At 54.6% G+C, this 15,087-nt stretch overlaps 1 protein-coding gene across 1 annotated transcript in view; it reads right to left on the reverse strand.

Annotated features, from left to right (window-relative positions):
• Positions 1-523: 523 nt before the first annotated feature.
• The window catches only part of hpn (hepsin), a 55,042-nt gene continuing 40,478 nt past the window's right edge, over positions 524-15,087 (reverse strand). Inside the window, exons 7-12 of the mRNA XM_041181155.1 lie at positions 14,618-14,783; positions 8,412-8,599; positions 5,550-5,645; positions 2,166-2,308; positions 1,316-1,480; positions 524-769 (exon numbers count right to left, since the gene is read on the reverse strand). Of these exons, the coding sequence (XP_041037089.1) occupies positions 731-769; positions 1,316-1,480; positions 2,166-2,308; positions 5,550-5,645; positions 8,412-8,599; positions 14,618-14,783 (797 nt within the window). The 3' untranslated portion in view covers positions 524-730. The remainder of the gene's footprint in view (positions 770-1,315; positions 1,481-2,165; positions 2,309-5,549; positions 5,646-8,411; positions 8,600-14,617; positions 14,784-15,087) is intronic.

Genomic DNA, 15,087 nt, shown 5'->3' on the forward strand with positions numbered 1-15,087 from the left:
AGACTGGGTGGGATATTAAAGTGTGCGGGGAGTGAGGGAGTGAGTGGGATTAGACTGGGTGGGATATTAAAGGGTGCAGTGAGTGAGGGGGAGAGTGGGATTAGACTGGGTGGGATATTAAAGGGTGCGGGGAGTGGGGATTAGTCGGGTTGCGGGGGTACCGGACCAGATTTCATCAAATTTGACTCGACCATCTCCTCCCTGTGACTCTCGGCTACGCCGAGACATGACCCAGCAACTGGGGCTTCACCAGGCCACGCGAAATACATTAAAACGCTGCTGGCCCCAGGGTTCGGTTTGTCGAAAGCAGGAAACCACCGCCCCCCCTGCCACCCCCCCCACCACCCCCCCACCTCTACCAATCCCAAGAAACAATTTAAACTCCATCACCCATCCCTCATCTGCTTGGCGAGGCATTTCGAAAATGTGCCCGGAACTCCCAAAAGGGCATCAAGATGTCCTCCAGCCTCCAGGCAGCAGCGTCCAACTGTTCAAATTCCTTACCTTGCAAAATTTGAAGCACAACAATTTTTAACCTCACGCTGAGGTGAACGGTGTAGAGATATTCAACAGCAAGCAAGTTCTCAGGCTGTCAGCGACCCATCCTGGGTCTCCGACATATCACACAGGAATGTTCATTTCACAATATAAAAATAGAAGCAACTTCAACAGCACCGGAAAATTCCCTGGACAAGTGCTGTCCTGGCATGTCCCCAACACAAAGGCTCCTTTAATCCAACGAGTGAATGCCTTCCCTGTCTTTGTACGTCTGCAAATGTAATTCAAAAGATGGGTTACTGCACCCCAGGGACACCTTTCCAACTCCAGTCAATCACCACCCACCCCCCCACCACCCCCCAACCTCAACCCCCAACCCCCACCACCCCCCCCACCAACCACCTCCAGACAAGACAAGCAACTCTCAGTTACCCCCATTACTCCACATGACGCAAAGGTCTAACCCGGTGCTGTACCTGTCCTGGGTGCGTTTGATGGGGACAGTGTAGAGGGAGCTTTACTCTGTATCTAATCCTGTGCTGTACCTGTCCTGGGAGTGTTTGATGGGGACGGTGTTAGAGGGAGATTTACTCTGTATCTAACCCCGTGCTGTACCTGCCCTGGGAGTGTTTGATGGGCACAGTGTAGAGGGAGATTTACTCTGTATCTAACCCCGTGCTGTACCTGTCCTGGGAGTGTTTGATGGGGGTAGTGAAGGGGAAGCTTTACTCTGTATCTAACCGTGTGTGTCTGTGTGCACGAGCAGGGAGGGGCACAAGTCCTTCAGTGACGAGCCCAGCTCACAGATTGATCCTACCTGCATTGCCCGGTAGATCCACTCCTGGTATTCTGTCACTCTGCTGTAAACACCCGGCTTGTTGGCCATTGCGCAGCCTGTACCCCAACTGACAATCCCACAGAGACGCCATCGTGTTCGATTCGAGAGATGGTCCTCACAGACCAGAGGCCCACCACTGTCACCCTGAGAGAGAGAGAGAGAGAGAGAGAGAGAGGTGGGGAGGGAGGGAGGGGGAGGGGGAAAGCGAGTTACCATCAACAAAGAGCAAAGCTGCTGGTGGAACGAGGGAAGTTGGCCGAGATCAGAGAGACTACGCTTCCAATTCTTCCCTCGGTGTCCCAACACCCGTATACATAAAGCAAGTGCACAGTCCCAGGCCCAGGGCAGAGGGGCAGCTCCACCATGTCTGAGGGGTGCTGTCCCTCGGGATGAGACATTAAACCCACCCCCCCCAACCCCCGGTGCCCCGGGGCCAATATTTATCCCTCAACCAACATCATTAAAAACAGACGATCTGGGTCATGATCACATTGCTGCTTGTGGGATCTTGCTGTGCGCAAATTGGCTGCTGCTGCTGCTGTTGTTTCCTACATTACAATGAAAAAAATAAATAAACTATCCCGCGGGCTGTGACGCACTTTGGGGTGCCCTGCAGGTGAAGGAAGGCACTGGAGGAACGCGCATTCTCTTTTTGAGTGCTTTGACATCGAGGAGGAGCTGGTGATAGTTTCGTTTCACTATCCCCCGGCTAAGGGGCAGCAGGAGGGAGGGAATGGAATTCCCTCGGTGGGAAAGATTAACACGAGCACGCGAGAGGGTTCAGCCTGCGAGGCTGGCCCAGCGCCTGTCGGGACGGTCAAACACTCACCTGACAGGCATCGACTCCGCCCTCACTGTACCCAGCACAAAACATGCTGGGCATGATCTGATTGTTGTAGAACTCGGGGCTGTTACATCGACTGTTGCTGATGATGGGCACGTGAGCTTCTCGGAGTACGTCGGACTCTTGACCTGTGTCCAACACGTCAGCGATTAGTACCGATGCGTCCCGAGACTGGGACCTGGACCTGGACCCTCGCCACTCTTTTACTCCAAGGCACATGGGACAAGTCCCTCTCTCCACGCCGCACAACCCATCCCCACCCCACCCAACCCCCAGCAGATCTCCGTAACCCCTCCCTATCTCTGTAACCTCCTCCAGCCCCTCAACCCCTCCCTATCTCTGTAACCTCCTCCAGCCCCTACAACCCTCCCTATCTCTGTAACCTCCTCCAGCCCCTACAACCCTCCCTATCTCTGTAACCTCCGCCAGCCCCTACACCCCTCCCTATCTCTGTAACCTCCTCCAGCCCCTACACCCCTCCCTATCTCTGTAACCTCCTCCAACCCCTACACCCCTCCCTATCTCTGTAACCTCCTCCTGACCCTACAACTTTCCCAACTCTATAACCTCCACCAGCCACTACAACCCTCCCTATCTCTATAACCTTCTCAGTCCCTACAAACTTCCCTATCTCTGTAATCTCCTCCAGCCCCTAGAACTCTCCCTATCTCTGTAACCACCTCCAGCCATTACAACCTTCCCTATCTCTGTAACCTCCACCAGCCTCTACAACCCTCCCTATCTCTGTAACCTCCTCCAGACCCTACAACCCTCCCTATCTCTGTAACCCCCTCCTGCCCCCTACAACCGTCCCTATCTCTGAAACCTCCTCCAGACCCTACAACCTTCCCAACTCTATAACCTCCACCAGCCCCTAAAACCCTCGCTATCTCTGTAACTTCCTCCAGACCCTACAACCCTCCCTATCTCTGTAACCTCCACCAGACCCTACAACCCTCCCTATCTCTGTAACTTCCTCCAGACCCTACAACCCTCCCTATCTCTGTAACCTCCTCCAGCCCCTACAACCCTCCCTATCTCTATAACCTTCTCAGTCCCTACAAACCTCCCTATCTCTGTAACCTCCTCCAGCCCCTACAACCCTCCCTATCTCTGTAACCACCTCCAGCCCCTACAACCTTCCCTATCTCTGTAACCTCCACCAGCCTCTACAACCCTCCCTATCTGTGTAACCTCCTCCAGCCCCTACACCCCTCCCTATCTCTGTAACCTCCTCCAGCCCCTACACCCCTCCCTATCTCTGTAACCTCCTCCAACCCCTACACCCCTCCCTATATCTGTAACCTCCTCCCGACCCTACAACTTTCCCAACTCTATAACCTCCACCAGCCCCTACAACCCTCCCTATCTCTGTAACTTCCTCCAGCCGCTACAACCTTCCCTATCTGTGTAACCTCCTCCAGCCCCTACAACCTTCCCTATCTCTGTAACCTCCACCAGTCTCTACAACCCTCCCTATCTCTGTAACCTCCTCCAGACCCTACAACCCTCCCTATCTCTGTAACCCCCTCCTGCCCCTTACAACCGTCCCTATCTCTGAAACCTCCTCCAGACCCTACAACCCTCCCTATCTCTGTAACCTCCTCCACACCCTACAACCCTCCCTATCTCTGTAACCTCCTCCAGCCCCTACAACCTTCCCAACTCTATAACCTCCACCAGCCCCTACAACCCTCGCTATACTCTGTAACTCCCTCCAGACCCTACAACCCTCCCTATCTCTGTAACTTCCTCCAGACCCTACAACCCTCCCTATCTCTGTAACTTCCTCCAGACCCTACAACCCTCGCTATCTCTGTAACCTCCTCCAGCCCCTACAACCCTCCCTATCTCTATACCCTTCTCAGTCCCTACAAACCTCCCTATCTCTGTAACCTCCACCAGCCTCTACAACCCTCCCTATCTGTGTAACCTCCTCCAGGCCCTACACCCCTCCCTATCTCTGTAACCTCCTCCAGCCCCTACACCCCTCCCTATCTCTGTAACCTCCTCCAACCCCTACACCCCTCCCTATCTCTGTAACCTCCTCCTGACCCTACAACTTTCCCAACTCTATAACCTCCACCAGCCCCTACAACCCTCCCTATCTCTGTAACCTCCTCCAGCCTCTACAACCCTCCCTATCTGTGTAACCTCCTCCAGCCTCTACAACACTCCCTATCTCTGTAACCTCCACTAGCCCTTACAACCCTCCCTATCTCTGTAACCACCTCCAGCACCTACAACCCTCCCTATCTCTGTAACCTCCTCCAACCCCTATACCCTTCCCTATCTGTGTAACCTCCTCCAGCCCCTACACCCCTCCCTATCTCTGTAACCTCCTCCAGCCCCTACACACCTCCCTATCTCTGTAACCTTCTCCCGACCCTACAACTTTCCCAACTCTATAACCTCCACCAGCCCCTACAACCCTCCCTATCTCTGTAACTTCCTCCAGCCCCTACAACCCTCCCTATCTGTGTAATCTCCTCCAGCCCCTACAACCCTCCCTATCTCTGTAACCTCCTCCAGTCCCTACAACCCTCCCTATCTCTGTAACCTCCTCCAGCCCCTACAACCCCTCCCTATCTCTGTAACCTCCTCCTGACCCTACAACCCCTCCCTATCTCTGTAACCTCCTCCAGCCCCTCCAACCCTCCGAGATTTCTGCGCTCCTCCCAATTCCGGCCTTTGGACCATCCCCCGCTTCCCATCGCTCCACCATTGGCGGCCGTGCCTTCAGCTGCCTGGTTGTGGGGGGGAGGGCGGTGGGGGGTGGGGTCCTGAGCTCTGGAATCCCCTCCTAAAAGCTCTCTGCCCCTCTCTCTCTCTCTCTCTCTCTCTCCTCCTTTCAGTCACTCATTAAAGCCTGCCTCCTATGGGTGAATTGCCCGGTCACGTTTAATTCGACAGGGCTCCTGCAGGGTGTGGTCGCAGACACACAGGGAGCTGCGGTCATCCCTCGCTTGTGAAGTAGTGAGATCAGAGCCTCCCCCCACAGCTTTTAAGTCAACACTCAGGTGGAACACAGTCAGCTGGGGGGGGGGTGGGTGCATAGGGACCCCACCCACCCACCTACCCCACGCAGGGCCCGGTCTCTGGTAACCCCAATCCTCGGCGCGCAACCTCGCGTGGTGAACCGCTCGCTCGGAGAGCCGGCACAGACAGGAAGAGCCCGAACGGCCTCCTTCTGTGCGGGAACCGACATTCTGCGGCTCCGTGAACTTGGATCTGCAACCCCCCCCCCACCACCCCACCACCTTCCCCCCCCGCCCCACCATCCCCCACCAACCCCTCGCCCTTGGGAACAAAGCCGGGTCCCACCGAGTCAGTTTAAGCCCCGCAGCGGCGGGGGGGGGGGTAACTCACCGTAATATTCAGTGTTGCCCCAGCCCGTCACACTACACAGGGTCCCATCCACAAGCCGCTGTCCGAACGCCGGCAGGCAAAGCGGTTGGATGTGGTCTAGAGAAAGACACAAGGACCTTCAATACCAATAATCAGCAATAAATAGGCGGTACAGGGCAGGAGGAGCGTTGCCAAGGGAAGAGAGACACTGTTGTCGCTTCTCAGCTCACACTCCTCAGGACAGATGAAAGAATTCCAAATTTCAAAGGGGAGCAACCATTCACACTCCTTGAGAAAAAGGCCGCGGATTGAGTTGGGCAAGCCAGCTCCCATTGGTCGAGGCGCCGCCGTGGAGAACGCCACAAGGCGACTATCGTCCCAAGCTTTTGTTTTAATTCGACAAAAGGTGCAGCGCCTGGACGCGTTGCTTTTGTCTGCAGAGGCCGGGTCCCCTGCGTTTGAGAGTGCGTAGCAGGTGTAAGTAAGCCACACTGCAAGGCTGACCGGCAATCGGAAATTCACGTCGTGCGTTGGCGCACTCTGGATCGTTCAGGATGTGCTGTCCAAACGCGGGATCACATCTGACGTTCGATATAATATCACTGATTTGCAAAACTCAGCGCACGATTTGTAAAAAGCCAATAAAAATAAAATTCTTGGGCTCGAAAAGAGGCGTAGAGTTCCAAAGCAATAAAGTCCCTCCCTCTATAAATCACAAGCTTTGGGCTCCAGCGGGTGTAGCGTGTCCAATCCTTGGCACCACACTTTTAGGAAGGATGTCAACGCCTTGGAGGAGATTTACCAGAACAGTTCCGAGGGTGAGCGTCCGAATTCGGAGCAGGAGGCGGCCATTCAACCCCTTAAGCCTGCCCCACCATCCAATAAGGTCATGGCTGATCTGAGTGTGGCCTCAACTCCACAATCCCATCTACCCCCCCCTGCCCCCCACCTCACCCACCCAATAACATTTTGGCTCCCTTGTTAATCAAGCATCTATCTACCTCTGCCTCCAAAATATTTGTTGACCCTGCCTCCAACGTTCTCCGGTGAAGAGAGTTCCAGAGATTCACCACCTTCGGAGGGGGAAAAAAAATCTCCTCATCTCTGTCTTCAAATTATTTTTAAACAGTGGCTCCCCCCCCCCCTAGTTCTAGTCTCTCCCACAAGGGGAGCACCCACCCTGTCAAGTCCCCTCAGGGTCTTTATATATTTCAATAAGATCACCTCTCACTCTTCTAAACTCCAACGGATACAGGCCCAACCTGTCCAACCTTTCTTTGTGAGATAACCCACCCCATCCTAGCTATCAGCTCAGGGACGTGTCTCTGAACTGAGTCGAATGCAATTATATCCTTTCTGAGAAAAGGAGGCCAACTTGGTCCACAGTACTCCAGGGACTCCATTCACATGGAGGGACCAGGAGAAGCCGGGATCGTTCTCCCTCGGAGCGGAGAAGGTTAAGGGGGAGATTGAATCAGAACGTTCAACATCAGGAGGGGGTTTGGATAGAGTCGATGAGGAGAAAGTGTTTCCAGCGGCTGGAGGGTCGGTAACCAGAGGGACACAGATTGGAGAGAATCGGGGAAAAGGACCAGAGGTGGGGGGGAGATGAGGAGGATTATTTTTTGACCCAGCGAGTTGTTGTGATCTGGAAGGCGCTGCCTGAAAGGGCGGTGGAAGCAGATTCAATAGGGACTTTCAAAAAGGGGGGGAATTGGAGAAATACTCGAAGGGGAAAAATTTGCAGGTCTGTGAGGGAAAGAGCAGGGGGGGGGAGAGGGGACTAATTGGATAGAACTTTCAAAGAGCCAGCACAGGCACGATGGGCTGAATGGCCTCCTCCTGTGCTGTACAGTTCTACAAGGATGTTGCAGAGGGCTAGAGGAGGTTACAGAGATAGGGAGGGTTGTAGGGGCTGGAGGAGGTTACAGAGATAGGGAGGGTTGTAGGGGCTGGAGGAGGTTACAGAGATAGGGAGGGTTGTAGGGGCTGGAGGAGGTTACAGAGATAGGGAGGGTTGTAGGGGCTGGAGGAAGTTACAGAGATAGGGAGGGTTGTAGGGGCTGGAGGAAGTTACAGAGATAGGGAGGGTTGTAGGGGCTGGAGGAAGTTACAGAGATAGGGAGGGTTGTAGGGGCTGGAGGAAGTTACAGAGATAGGGAGGGTTGTCGGGGCTGGAGAAGGTTACAGATATAGGGAGGGTTGTAGGGGCTGGAGGAGGTTAGAGAGATAGGGAGGGTTGTCGGGGCTGGAGGAGGTTACAGAGATAGGGAGGGTTGTCGGGGCTGGAGGAGGTTAGAGAGATAGGCAGGGTTGTAGGGGCTGGAGGAGGTTAGAGAGATAGGCAGGGTTGTAGGGGCTGGAGGAGGTTAGAGAGATAGGGAGGGTTGTAGGGGCTGGAGGAGGTTAGAGAGATAGGGAGGGTTGTCGGGGCTGGAGGAGGTTAGAGAGATAGGCAGGGTTGTAGAGGCTGGAGGAGGTTACAGAGATAGGGAGGGTTGTCGGGGCTGGAGGAGGTTAGAGAGATAGGGAGGGTTGTCGGGGCTGGAGGAGGTTAGAGAGATAGGGAGGGTTGTCGGGGCTGGAGGAGGTTAGAGAGATAGGGAGGGTTGTCGGGGCTGGAGGAGGTTAGAGAGATAGGGAGGGTTGTCGGGGCTGGAGGAGGTTAGAGAGATAGGGAGGTGTGTAGGGGCTGGAGGAGGTTAGAGAGATAGGGAGGGTTGTAGGGGCTGGAGGAGGTTAGAGAGATAGGGAGGGTTGTAGGGGCTGGAGGATGTTACAGTGATAGTACTAAGACAAGGCAGAGAATTTTAAAACAGAGGTGTTGCCAGACCAGGAGCCAGTGTAGATGAGTGATGGCCAACAGGGTGAAGGATTTCATACCTGAGAAGTTCAATGGGACCTGCAGGTGTAGGATCGCGATATCGTTGCTGTTATCTTCAGTGTTTGGGTCCAGAAAGGGTTCGTAGCCGGAGTGATAAACCACTGTGTCTACTGAGCTCGGCACCCCCATCGCAGACTGTCTGATGGCCCCAGTGAAAACAGTCCATAGGCTCACAAAACGATTCCTCCTACACACAGAAACACAACAGGCAGACTAACAGTCTCCACACTGCAGTACCCAAAATCAGCTGTGCCCCCTCGGGATAGGCCCCACCCCCTCAGGACTGACTCCACCCCCTCAGGATAGGCCCCGCCATCTCGGGATAGGCCCCACCCCCTCAGGACTGACTCCACCCCCTCAGGATAGGCCCCGCCATCTCGGGATAGGCCCCACCCCCTCAGGACTGACTCCGCCCCCTCGGCATAGACTCCGCCCCCTCGGCATAGACTCCGCCCCCTCGGCATAGACTCCGCCCCCTCGGCATAGACTCCGCCCCCTCGGCATAGACTCCGCCCCCTCGGCATAGACTCCGCCCCCTCGGCATAGACTCCGCCCCCTCGGCATAGACTCCGCCCCCTCGGCATAGACTCCGCCCCCTCGGCATAGACTCGGGATAGGCCCCACCCCCTCAGGACTGACTCTGCCCCCTCGGGATAGGCCCCACCCCCTCAGGACTGACTTCGCCCCCTCAGGATAGGCCCCACCCCCTCAGGACTGACTCCACCCCCTCAGGATTGGCCCCACCCCCTCAGGACTGACTCTGCCCCCTCGGGATAGGCCCACCCCCTCAGGACTGACTCTGCCCCCTCGGGATAGGCCCCACCTCCTCAGGACTGACTCCGCCCCCTTGGGATAGGCCCCACCCCCTCAGGACTGACCACCTCCTCGGGATAGGCCCCACCCCCTCAGGACTGACCCTGCCCCCTCAGGATAGGCCCCGCCCTCTCAGGACTGACCTCGCCCCCTCAGGATAGGCCCCGCCCCCTCAGGACTGACTCCGCACCCCCTTGGGATAGCCCCCCCCCCTCCGGCCGAGACAGACTGCGCCCCCTTCCGGGACAGACCCCCGACCCCCCCACCTCCTCCGGGGACAGACCCCCGACCCTGACCGTGCAATGTTCCCTCAGGAATGGCCCCACCCCTGATGGTGCAGCGCTCCCTTGAGACGGGCCATGAGATGTAGGAGCAGAAGGAGGCCATTCAGCCCATCGAGTCTGCTCTGCCCTTCATTGAGACCATGGCTGATCTGATGATCCTCAACCCCACTTTCCTGCCTTTTCCCCCCTAACCCTTGATTCCCGGACTGATCAAAAACCTGTCTATCTCCCACCCTGAATATACTCAGCGACCCAACCTCTACAGCTCTCTGCGGTAAAGAATTCCACACATTCACTACCCTCTGAGAGAAGAAACTCCTCCTCATCTCTGTCTTAAATGGGTGACCCCTTACTCTGAGATTATGCCCTCTGCTCCTAGACTCTCCCACAAGGGGAAACAACCTCTCAGCATCTACCCTGTCACGCTCCCTAAGAATCTTATATGTTTCAATAAGGTCAGCTCTCATTCTCCTAAACTCCAATGAGTACAGGCTCAACCTACTCAACCTCTCCTGATAAGAAAATCCCTCCATTACTGGGATCAACCTAGTGAACCTTCTCTGGACTGCCTCCAATGCCAGTACATCTTTCCTTAGATAAGGGGACCAAAACTGCTCACAGTATTCTAGGTGTGGTCTAACTAGTGCCTTGTACAGTTTTAGCAAGGCTTCCCTATTTTTATACTCCATTCCCTTTGAAATAAAGGCCAACATTCCACTTGCCTTCCCTATTACCTGTTGAACTTGTATGTTAGCTTTTTTGTGATTCATGCACGAGGACCCCCAAATCCCTCTGTGCTGCAGCTTTCTGCCGTCTTTCTCCATTTAAATAATATTCAGCTCCTCTATTCTTCCTGCCAAAGTGCAGAACCTCACATTTTCCCACATTATATTCCATCTGCCAAGTTGATGCCCACTCACTGAACCTATGTCCCTCTGTAGACTCTTCGTGTCACCGTCACCACTTGCCTTCCCGCCTATTTTTGTGTCATCCGCAAACTTGGCGATAGTACATTAATTTCCCTCATCCAAATCATTAATATATATTGTAAATAATTGTGGCCCCAGCACTGATCCCTGTGGCACCCCACTAGTTACAGGCTGCCATCCTGAAAATGCCCCCCCTGTATCCTAGCTCTCTGTCTTCTATTAGTTTGCCAGTCCTCTATCCAAGGTATTATGCAACCCTCAACACCATGGGCTCTTATCTTATTAAGTAGCCTTATATGTGGTACTTTATCGAATGCCTTTTGGAAATCCAAATATATTACATCTACTGGTTCCCCTTTATCTATCCTGCTTGTTACCTCCTCAAAGAATTCTAATAAATTTGTCATGCATGATACCCCCTCCATGAAGACTCTGTGTGATTAAATTATGCATTTCTAAATACTCTGCTATTACATCCTTTATAATGGACTCTAACATGTTCCCAATGACAGATGTTAAGCTCACTGACCTATAGTTACCTGTTTGTTGTCTCCCTCCCTTTTTGAATATGGGTGTTACTTTGGCAGTTTTCCAATCCTCTGGGACTTTTCCAGAATCTAAGGATTCTTGGAAGGTTACTACCAGTGCATCCACTATCTCTGCATCTACTTCCTTTAATATCATAAGATGCAACCTATCAGGTCCAGGGGACCTATCAGCCTTGAGACCCATGAGTTTCCCTAGTATTATTCTCTAGTGATAGTTATTCTATTTATTTCCTCCCCCGACCCCCCTTTTGCCCCTTGATTATTTAGTATTTTTGGAATGCTATTAGTGTGTTCTACCGTGACGACTGATGCAAAGTATTTATTCAACTCCTCTGTCATTTCCTGGCTCCTCATTATTATTTCACCAGCCTCGTTCTCTAAGGGGCCCATGTTCACTTTGGTCTCTCTCTTCCTTTTTATATATTAAAGAAGCTCTTACTGTCTGTTTTTATATTACTCGTTAGTTTACCCTCAAAAGTTTATTTCCTCTCTCTATTATTTTTTGGTCATCTTCTGTTGGTTTTTTAAAACATTCCCAATCTTCTGGCTTACCACTAATCTTTGTCATATTACATGATTTTTCTTTCAATTTGATACACACCTTAACTTCTTTGGTTAACCCTGGTTGGTTTATTCTCTGCCTACAATCCTTCTTCCTCACTGGGATATATCTTTGTTGTGAGTCATGAACTATTTTCTTAAACGTCTGCCATTGTTCATCCACTGTCTTTTCTGCTAAACCCCTTTCCCAGTCCACTCCAGACAACCCTGTCCTCATTCCTTTGTAATCACCCTTATTTAAGTCCAGCACAGATGCTTCTGACCCAAGTTTCTGACTCTCATCAGGAATGCTAAATTCCACCAGGTTATGGTCAGTTTCCTAGGAGACCTTTTACTCTGAGATCATTTATTAAACCTGCCTCATTACACATTACCGGATCCAAGATAGCCTGATCCCTGGTTGGATCAGTTCCAGGAAACTGTCCCGAATATACTGTGAATTCTTGTTCATGGCTACTTCTGCCAGTTTGATTCTCCCAATCTACATGGAGATTAAAGTCACCCGTGATTAATGTGCTGCCTTTTTTTTTTATATGCCCTCATTATCTCCTGATTTATTCTCTGTCCTACAGTATAGTTACTGTCAGGAGGCCAAGAGACTACTCCCACCAGTGTCTTCTCCCCCTTGCTATTTCTTACCTCCACCCATATGGGTTCCACATCTTCCGATCCAAGATCATTTCTTGCTATCGTATTTATTCCATCTCGTGCGAACAAATCTACCCCACCACCCTTTCCTTCCTGTCCTTTCGAAAAAAAGAGTCACAAACCCTGAATATTTAGTTCCCAGCATTGACCTTGTAACCAGGTCTCCGGAATGGCGATAAGATCATACCCGTTAACCTCTATTTGTGCTGTTAATTCATTTATTTGGTTCCAAATACTACATGCATTTAAGCAAAGAGCCATTAATTGTGCCTTTTTTTTTTTACAATTTTTTCCCCCTTTGACCCTAATTTGCTGCCGGTTTATAATGTTTGTACACTCTGCCCCTTCCTGTCACTCTCCCCCTCCCCATCTCCCCTCCCCCTACCCCCATCTCCCTCCCCCTCACCCCATCTCCCCTCACCCCCTCCCCATCTCCCCTCCCCCTCCCCCCATCTTCCTCCCCCTCCCCCCATCTCCCCTCTCCTCTCCCTCCCCATCTCCCCATCTCCCCTCTCCCTCCCCATCTCCCCTCTCCCTCCCCATCTCCCCTCTCCCTCCCCATCTCCCCTCTCCCTCCCCATCTCCCCTCTCCCTCCCCATCTCCCCTCTCCCTCCCCATCTCCCCTCTCCCTCCCCATCTCCCCTCTCCTCTCCCTCCCCATCTCCCCATCTCCCTCCCCATCTCCCTCCCCCTCCCCCCATCTCCCTCCCCCCATCTCCCTCCCCCTCACCCCATCTCCCCTCACCCCCTCCCCATCTCCCCTCCCCCTCCCCCCATCTCCCTCCCCCCCTCCCCCCCATCTCCCCTCCCCCCCTCCCCATCTCCCTCCCCCTCCCCCCATCTCCCTCCCCCTACCCCCATCTCCCTCCCCCTCACCCCATCTCCCCTCTCCCTCCCCATCTCCCCTCTCCTCTCCCTCCCCATCTCCCCATCTCCCTCCCCATCTCCCCTCCCCCTCCCCCCATCTCCCTCCCCCCCCTCCCCCCCATCTCCCCTCCCCCCCTCCCCATCTCCCCTCCCCCTCCCCCCATCTCCCTCCCCCTACCCCCATCTCCCTCCCCCTCACCCCATCTCCCCTCTCCCTCCCCCCCTCCCCATCTCCCTCCCCATCTCCCCATCTCCCCTCTCCCTCCCCATCTCCCCTCTCCCTCCCCATCTCCCCTCTCCTCTCCCCATCTCCCCATCTCCCCTCTCCCTCCCCATCTCCCCATCTCCCCTCTCCCTCCCCATCTCCCTCCCCCTCACCCCATCTCCCCTCTCCCTCCCCATCTCCCCATCTCCCTCCCCCTCCCCCCATCTCCCTCCCCATCTCCCCATCTCCCCTCTCCCTCCCCATCTCCCCTCTCCCTCCCCATCTCCCTCCCCCTCACCCCATCTCCCCTCTCCCTCCCCATCTCCCTCCCCCTCCCCCCATCTCCCTCCCCATCTCCCCATCTCCCCTCTCCCTCCCCATCTCCCCTCTCCCTCCCCATCTCCCTCCCCCTCCCCATCTCCCTCCCCATCTCCCCATCTCCCCATCTCCCCATCTCCCCATCTCCCCTCTCCCTCCCCCCCTCCCCATCTCCCTCCCCATCTCCCCATCTCCCCTCTCCCTCCCCATCTCCCTCCCCCTCCCCATCTCCCCATCTCCCCTCTCCCTCCCCCCCTCCCCATCTCCCTCCCCATCTCCCCATCTCCCCTCTCCCTCCCCATCTCCCCTCTCCCCCCCCCCCTCCCCATCTCCCTCCCCATCTCCCCATCTCCCCTCTCCCTCCCCATCTCCCCTCTCCCTCCCCATCTCCCTCCCCCTCCCCCCATCTCCCTCCCCATCTCCCCATCTCCCCTCTCCCTCCCCATCTCCCCTCTCCCTCCCCATCTCCCTCCCCCTCACCCCATCTCCCCTCTCCCTCCCCATCTCCCCTCTCCCTCCCCATCTCCCCTCTCCCTCCCCATCTCCCTCCCCCTCCCCCCATCTCCCTCCCCATCTCCCCTCTCCCTCCCCATCTCCCCTCTCCCTCCCCATCTCCCCTCTCCCTCCCCATCTCCCCTCTCCCTCCCCATCTCCCCATCTCCCTCCCCATCTCCCCATCTCCCTCCCCCTCTCTCTGTCCCCCTCTCCCTCTCTCACTCCCTCCCTCCCCCTCTCCCTCTCTCACTCCCTCCTCTCTCCTCCCTCCCCATTATCATGGGGCATCATTACCTCAGTAACTGCCCTGCAATTCTGCCATATCCTTTTGCTTTGTAAACCAACTTACCCCCCCCTCTCCAGAAGCCTCCCCCTCACCCAATTTAGTTTAAAGCCCTCGTCTCACATGTTACCAGCGAAGCGTTTCTGTCCGTGAGTCAGGGCATGAACAGCGGGCCCCTGCACCATGGACGACAGAGCTGCCCCTGGACCACGGACTGAGAGGCACACAGCAGCTTAGCTGGACCTTCACTTACTCTGGGAAGCAGTGAGCAGCGGTCACCACCCAGTCCTCGGAGATAATAGAGCCCCCGCACATGGGGCTCCCATCAAATCGCAGACTCACTTGCCACGGCCACTTGCCCAGAATGGCATGTTGCCCACCGACAATCCGATCACCCAGAAACTTCCGCCTCCCACAATCTGCAAGAGAGAGAGAACAGAGAGAGAGAGAGAGAGAGAGAGAGAACAGAGAGAGAGAGAGAGAGAACAGAGAGAGAGAGAAAACAGAGAGAGAGAGAGAGAACAGAGAGAGAGAGAGAACAGAGAGAGAGAGAACAGAGAGAGAGAGAGAACAGAGAGAGAGAAAACAGAGAGAGAGAGAGAACAGAGAGAGAGAGAGAGAGAACAGAGAGAGAGAGAAAACAGAGAGAGAGAGAGAGAACAGAGAGAGAGAGAGAACAGAGAGAGAGAGAACAGAGAGAGAGAGAGAACAGAGAGAGAGAGA

The sequence above is a fragment of the Carcharodon carcharias genome (assembly GCF_017639515.1).
Source record: "Carcharodon carcharias isolate sCarCar2 chromosome 29 unlocalized genomic scaffold, sCarCar2.pri SUPER_29_unloc_2, whole genome shotgun sequence".
Lineage (NCBI taxonomy): Eukaryota > Metazoa > Chordata > Chondrichthyes > Lamniformes > Lamnidae > Carcharodon > Carcharodon carcharias.